The sequence below is a fragment of the Pan paniscus genome, chromosome 3, assembly GCF_029289425.2.
Source record: "Pan paniscus chromosome 3, NHGRI_mPanPan1-v2.0_pri, whole genome shotgun sequence".
Lineage (NCBI taxonomy): Eukaryota > Metazoa > Chordata > Mammalia > Primates > Hominidae > Pan > Pan paniscus.
The window spans coordinates 6,878,878-6,886,328 of record NC_073252.2 but is presented as its reverse complement, the minus strand read 5'-3'; the positions used below and the strand labels follow the sequence as shown (position 1 = coordinate 6,886,328).

Genomic DNA, 7,451 nt, shown 5'->3' with positions numbered 1-7,451 from the left:
CGCACAGCAGGAATGGTGAGGGATCCCATTTCACAAGGCGGCTGCAGATGCCTGGGAAAGCAGGCTCAGGCACACGCCACCATGACCAGAGAACTTTTCTATTTTTATTTTTATAGACACAGGGTCTTCCTATGCTGCCCAGGCTGGTCTTGAACTCCTGGGCTCAAGCAATCCACCTGCCTTGGATTCCCTAAGTGCTGGGATTCCAGGTGTGAGCCACTGCGCCCCACCCTTTTCCTCGTATTCTTAATTCTGCAGGTGTGCCAGGCCTTGGGGACCTGAGGATGGCCGAGGCACAGTCTGACCCTGCCTTTCCTCTGCTCACGGTGTAGAGGGGGCAGAGGAGGTGCAGCTGGGGCTCTGGCAACAGGACAAGTCAGTTCCCAGCAGGTGTCACCTCCTCGGGGAGCCCCCCATCATGCTGTGCAGGGGGATTCCTCTTGTCCTTGTCATTACTGCCTGGGGACTTGATTGCTTCTGCTCTAGACCAAGCGCTCAGAAAGCCAGGACCTTGCCCACCTTGGTCACTGCTCATTCCCCGGAGCCTGGCACGAGACGTGCTGTTGAATGAGTGAGTGGAAACTCCCAAGAGTTAGGCTGCCTGAGCTTGGAGGATGAGTGGGAATTTGGGTGTTTGGGGGCTCCAGGAGGTTTCCCTGGAAGAAGTAGGACTGGCAGGCAACCCTGGGGGTCAGGGGGACTTTAACTAGTTCCTTAGTCTCAGCTGGGGGTGGCAGGCTGAGAGGGATCCATTCAGAATGGGCTGGGGTCACAGGGCTGGGGGCCAGGCCCACCTCGCCTCCAGCTTGCCAAGTGACTGATCACTGACTCTCCCTGGGCCTCACTCTCCCCATGTGCCAGATAAGAAACCACGTGACCTTGCAGAGCCATGATAGCTCTAAGGTGAGCCCCTGTCTGGTGGTGGGCCCGGTGGCCTGTTTGACTCAGGGAGGGAGGAGCAGGTCTGAGACCCCAGGGCACCTGCCTCACCTTTCCGGAGATTCTGAGAGTGCTCCGTGTGGTTGGAGCTGTAGCGCCAGCCAGGGATGCTCAGGATCTGCAGGTGAAGATTCGGGGGCAGCGTCACGGCCTCTTGCTGCTGGGGTCCTGGGAGCTTCGGCGCAGTCCCTGCAAGGCAGATGGACAGAGTGAGGAGAGGGTTTGGGGCTCAACTCCTCCTCCTGGCACTCAGAGCTCTGCACATTACATGCCCCTGCCCCTGCCAGCCACTTCCCATGCATCCTTGCGGGCAGCCTACACCGCACCAGCCCAAAGTGTGCTCCCAATGCCCCAGGCCTCCACTTCCCTGCCTTTGCTCAGACCATAGAGCTAAGAGCTGGGAGGACCCTGACTCTCCTCAGCCTAACCATCTCAAACTAGAGACGAGGAAAGAGCTCAGAGGGCACAAAGCTTATTCAAGATAACAAGGCAAGTCCATGCACAGCCCTCTTCTCTCTCTCTCCTTTCTTCCTTCCTTTTTTTCCTTCCTTCCTCCTCCCTCCCTCTTTTTTCCTTTCCTTCCTTCCTCCTCCCTCTTCCTTCTTTCCTTCCTTCCCCCCTCTCTTCTTTTCTTTTCCCTCCCCTCCCTTCCGTTCCCTTCCCTTCCCTTCCCCTCCCTCCCTCACTTCCTTCCTTCCTTCCCTCCTTCCTTCCTCCCTTCTTTCCTTCCTTCCATCCCTCTCTTCTTTTCTTTTCCCTCCCCTCCCCTCCCCTCCATTCCCTTCCCCTCCCTCCCTCCCTCTCTCCCTCCCTTCCTTCTAGATAGGGACTTGCTGTGTCACTCAGGCCAGAGTGCAGTGGTGCAATCACAGCTCACTGCAGTCTCAAACTCCTGAGCTCAAACTGTCCTCCCACCTCAGCCTCCCAAGTAGCTGGGACTATGGGCCACCACCCTGGCCAATTTTTAAAAATTTTTTTGTAGAGACAGGGTCTCACAGGCTAGTCTTAAACTCCTGGGCTTAAGTGATCCTCCCGCCTTGCCCTCCCAAAGTGCTGGGATTACAAGTGTGAGCCACCATGTCCGGCCAGAACCCTGTTTTCTACTCAAGATCTGGGATGCCAGTTCCACCCGTTTTGTCATCTACTGGTCTCTCTGCTCAAAAGGCACCTCAGCCCCTACTCCTTTCAGGTCTAGATGTTCAGCTGGAGCTACCATCTTCTTACAATACCCCAGGCCATGCTGATTGGTCCAGGCATGGGCCACCTGACCCCAGTAGGACTAATCAGAATCTTTCCCTAGGACTTTTGCACTTGGAACTGGAAAGTCCAAGTCTTAGGTCCTTTTGAGTGGGGAAGACAGAGCTGCTCTTTGAGAGCAGCCCCAGAGCTGTTCAGAGTCACATCCCAGGTGGGAGGTGAAGGAAAGTCTGCAGACGGAGAGAAGTGCAGGTGAGAGACGAACAAGGACAGCCTCACGAGGGCTCCAGGCCCTGAGGCCCAATTACACCCTGCCCTTCCCTTGGTTATGTGGGCCTCACCATACACTCTCCTTGGGGGCTCAGCTAGTTCAAATTGGGTTTCCATTACTTGCAACCAACAGAGACCAGAGTGAGGCCAGGTGGGATGGAGCTGACAACAGCCATGGGGCTTTCTCAGACACGGCCTCATCTCCCTTTGCAGGAAAAGCCCCAGCTACACAGAAGGAACCACTGACTGGTCTGGGAGCAGAACCTGACCCTGCTAGGCCAATCAGATTTCCTCTTCTGGGAATCTGAAGCATGGGAACCAGAGGTGGCTCAATGGCCGTCCTGGGAGACATGGCTGTGAGCCTCTGCTCCTGAGATGCCTAGAGCTGCCCTGCCTCATGCCTGTCTGGACCTTGTATCCAGCTCCTCCTTAGATTCCATGAGCTTCTCCAGGCTCTGCCCAAATAGCTGCCCCTTCAGGCTCCGTTACTTCCAAAGAACCTTAATTGACACCCCCCGGACCTGATCCCTGACCTCCTCCCAGCAGTGGTCTCACACTCCTCTATACCCACGAAACACCAGGCCCTCTATGGCATGGCTCCTTCTCCACCCTGAATCCTGGCTCTATACGAGCATGCCTCCCCTGTCCAACAGCCCAGGAAAACTCTCCTGGGTGCCGGCTGCTCTTCTGCATCTCCAGTGTATGGCACAGGCACACTGCAAGTGTTCAGTATATGCTTGTTACATGGGTGAGTGACAGCCTGCCTGCTGGCTACTGCCCTGGGTTCTGGCTCTAAAACCAAAGCAGGGAGAACCTTAAAAGCACATGCTAATCAAAACCTCCATAGGTGAGTAGAAAAAGAAAAGAGTTTAAGGATTAGTGAGAATGGCAGCAAATTGTATCTAGGTCTTGCAGCTCCAAAAGACCATCTTTAAATGTAATCATTGTTTAATGTTTCTCATGTTCTGCTACTTTATAGAGACACAGAACTACATGGTTGTTGATCTGATCTACAGAAGCCTCAGTGGAGGTACAGAATAAGTCCTTCAGGTTAGACTATAGATTAGAAAGACCCCCACCTGGTGACAGCACACCTAGATTCAGACCCAACTTGTCTTTTATTTTTACTTTTGAGACAGAGTCTCGCTTTGCCACCCAGGCTGGGGTGCAACGGTGCAATCTCAGCTCCCTGCAACCTCTGCCTCCCGGGTTCAAGCAATTCTCCTGCCTCAGTCTCCCTTGTAGCTGGCATTACAGGATTACAGGCATGCGCCACCATGCCCAGCTAACAAACCAGTCTTTTAAATGCTAAGCCTCCAGACCTAAAGTGACATGGTGACATAATATCATATTAAGAAAGGAAAAGATACATCAGAGAAGAAAATGGAGAAGATACAGGGAAGAGGCATATGGTGAAATGGGTGAGTCCCAGCTCTGTACCTACTAGTTGTATGACCTTAAGTGAGCCACTGTTTGCCCTCAGTTTGCCCATCTGTTAAATGAGGGGCTTGGGCTAGAGGTCCCTGAGGTTGCTTCCTGCCCAAAAGCTGCCCAGATTCATGAGGGCACAGGCCCCTCCCAAGGCCCGCCCTGGCCTGGCTGGTGCTGGGGCAGTGATGATGTTACTCTGAAAGGGTGCCCCTTTACCGGCGAGGTCTCCGAACAGCACCACAGGCCTGTGCTGCAGCGCCAGTGCGCTCCTCTGGCGCAGGGCAGTGGTGAGCGACCAGGATCCCAGCAGAAGCCAGAGCACTGGGTGGACGACTGAGGTGTCATTCAGCGTGAGGTTGTAGCCCAGGTCCCAGTCGAAGTTGTTCCACAGCCGCCGGTGGAGCATGACCTGCGGGAAGGCATTGTCCGAGAGGCCCGGCTTGCACCTGGGCATGCCTGTGGGGGGCCGCGAGGGGCTGCTGCAGGACAGACCATGCCTCCTACCTCCACCTGCCCATTCCCTTGGCTGGAGATGCCATGTGCCCGCTCCGACAGCAACACAAGCCTGCTTTTGCCATCCTCCATGAAGGCCGACTGAACCATGGGGTAGTAATTCTGCAGACAGAAACATCGCCAGGTGGGCGATTGGGGCAAAGGGCAAGGTAGGTCAGGCATCACCCTCTGGCCACCCCAGCTAGTGCTCCCCATAGGCACAGCAGCAGCATGGGGCTGGGACCTTGACTTTGGAGACCAACAGACGGGGGTTCAGACACCAGCTCTGTGGCTTCCTACCATACAGCCCAGCTGACATGGGTGCAGGCCCTGGCCAAGCCCTGGCCACGCATCATCTCATGGATCCTCAGAATGACCCTTTGATGAAGGAGCCATTTTACAGGAGAGGAAACCGAGGCACAAGCCAAGGCACATACTATTCTTGTCTGTGGTAGCACTAGAATTCAGACACCAGTCTGACTCACAGCCTGCACGCTCAAGCCCTGAATGGGCAGATACACAGGCTTTAAAAGAATTCTCTCTAGAGGCCGGGCACAGTGGCTCATGCTTGTAATCCCAGCACTTTGGGAGGCTGAGGCAGGTGGATCATCTGAGGTCAGGAGTTCAAGACCAGCCTGGCCATCATTGTGAAACCCCATCTCTACTAAAAATATAAAAATTAGCTGGGCATGGTGGCAGGTGGCTGTAATCCCAGCTACTCGGGAGGCTGAGGCAGGAGAATCGCTTGAACCTGGGAGGCAGAGGTTGCAGTGAGCCAAGATTGCTCCATTGCACCCCAGCCTGGGTGACAGAGTGAGACTCAATCTTAAAAAAAAGGAAAAAAACATTCTCACTGGAGGCCTCTACTGGCCTCTACTGCTGCAATTTGATGCTTAATGGGTCCAGGAAAGGCGCCATTGGGAGTGTGCCTTGTGGGCATTGCAGGGCATACCCGGGCGATGCTGTTGTTCACATAGGAAACATAGGGCCTCCGCTGCATCTGGTAGCCGTTGTTGTCTGAGTAGATGACCTGCTGGCTGTTTAGGTTGGTGCTGGTCCTCAGGACAGCCTCACGGTTCAGCTCCAGGGGGCCGGCTTGGTACTCCTGCTCTATCCGGTGGCAGAGCAGCTCCCCGTCATGGCCCTGCGGCACATGGGTGAGCCGGGAGCGGATTGCATACGTGTAATTCTGTGCTGTCATGTTCCTGGAGGAGAAGGGAGCATCAGTAAGTGAAGCTCCAGGAACCTTCTAGATGCTTCCTTTTTGCACCCCTTCCTTCATGTGGGCAGGGTGGCAGGGCAGGGTAGGCCGAAAGGCAGGGAGCCTTCTTGGGCCATGTGGACAATAGCACCACCCAGGACCCCGAGCGGCTGGGAGCAGCCTGGTTCCCCAACACCACAGGGCTGCCATGCCGGGCCTGCCTTACGTCTGCTCTGATCATGGAAGAACAGGTGCTCTGTGAGCCCCAGGGTCTGTGGGTCTCTCTCCCAGCTCTGAACTTAGCTCCCAACCAACGTGACACAGCACACGCAAACGCAGCCAGCATGCAGACACCAGAGCAATTCATTTCTTCATCAAACCACGTGTCAACCACGGCCCAGGAGCTGGGGTTCAGAGCAAAGACAGACCCTCATTCACTGAGCTGCCTGCATGCGTGCGCTGACTGTGTGCCGGGCTGTGGGGGTCACCCCGGGGGGAAGCACCTGTAGAAGTACTGCCGGATCTCAGTCACAAGCTGTCCCGCCACAATCTCCATTTCCACAGCTTCCCACGCAGGCACCGCGGCCTTGCCCGGTGTGAACAGGTAGTTATCGGAAATGGGGCCCTGTTTCACATCCCCGTTGACGTGGTACTCCAGGAATTCCTGGGTCACGCGCACCGTTCGGTTACTCTGTCTGCAGAGGCAGGAGAGAGAAGATGTCATTCTCATCCTGCACAAGGTCTTACAGACACCGGCTGGCAAGCCTCTCTCTCCAGATGCCATCTGAGTGGCCTGCGTAGCACTCACGAGGCCATGTGACTCAGCTCATCTAGAAGCCCTGAGACCCCACCCACAGCCAGTGTGGCCTTAGACTCCATCCTGTCCCAGAATGGGTCACAAACGAGGAGAGGGACAGAGCCTGCAGACAGGAACCATGAGCCATCAGCAGAGGGCACCCCCAAGAGGTGGAACTGGCTCACCCAGGCTGTGGTCTGAAAGCGAAACCAGTGCAGGAACGGGCTTTTGTCATGCTGACTCTGAGCTGTCCAGCAGGACACCCATGTGTACAGACCCCATGTCATGGGCCAGAGCCTTCACTGACTTCACCTGGTTAAATTCTCCCAACCCCCAAGGGCAGGGACTGTTAACCCATCCCACTCCCGAGGCATCCGAGGCTGGAAGTTGTGACATCATGTACCCAAGATCACACATCTTGGAAGTGTGCAAGCCAGAACTCAAATTCAGCCCCGACTTTAAATTCTGTGCTCCCTCCTTTCTATTAGGATGTTTGTGTTAGGACAGAGGATGGGAGAAGAGCAGGAGGGGGTCAAGTATTTTAATTGTAAAATGCAATCTTTGGCCTAACCAAGTGCACAAGTGATGTATTTGTATCTGAGTCTGGCCTGGCTGTGGGCGGACAATGAGGTGGATGGCCTCTGCACCCACTTCTCTGTGGGATTGTGGTGAGGGTAGGGAAGGAAAGGGAGGCAGGCTGTGGAGGGTTCTACTGAGTGCTGGTGGAGGAGGAGAAAGAAAAGAATTGAGGCCTCTGGCCCTGGACCCCTTCCCCACACCATCCTTTTAAAAAGCTCCCCCAGGGGCCATCAAAAGAGTAAAAAGACAAGCCACGGAATGGGAGGAGGGATTTGCAAATCATAAATCTGACAAGGGACTTGTAGCTAGAATATATAAAGAACTCTTACAACTCAATAATAAAAGACAAGCCAATTTAAAAATAGGTAAAGGATCTAAAGACACATCTCACCACAGAAGATATGCTAGTGACCAGTAAGTACATGAAGAGATGCTCAACACCATTAGTTAGCAGGGAAATGCAAATCAAAACCATCATGAGATGCCACTTCTCGCCCACGAGAATGGCTATAATTGAAAAGACAGAAAATAACAAGTGTGGGTGAG

General features: G+C 54.5%; 1 protein-coding gene across 3 annotated transcripts in view; it reads right to left on the bottom strand.

Annotated features, from left to right (window-relative positions):
• MAN2B2 (mannosidase alpha class 2B member 2) overlaps positions 1-7,451 on the bottom strand; it is a 47,585-nt gene that overhangs the window by 7,160 nt on the left and 32,974 nt on the right. For all 3 annotated transcript variants that reach the window (XR_008625056.2, XM_055111175.2, XM_003816465.5), the window contains 5 exons: positions 6,034-6,225; positions 5,282-5,534; positions 4,342-4,452; positions 4,054-4,246; positions 991-1,128 (listed from right to left, as the gene is read on the bottom strand). Coding sequence is in view for 2 of the 3 variants with exons in the window: in XM_055111175.2 (XP_054967150.1) it covers positions 991-1,128; positions 4,054-4,246; positions 4,342-4,452; positions 5,282-5,534; positions 6,034-6,225 (887 nt within the window). In the remaining variant the exon portion in view is untranslated. The remainder of the gene's footprint in view (positions 1-990; positions 1,129-4,053; positions 4,247-4,341; positions 4,453-5,281; positions 5,535-6,033; positions 6,226-7,451) is intronic.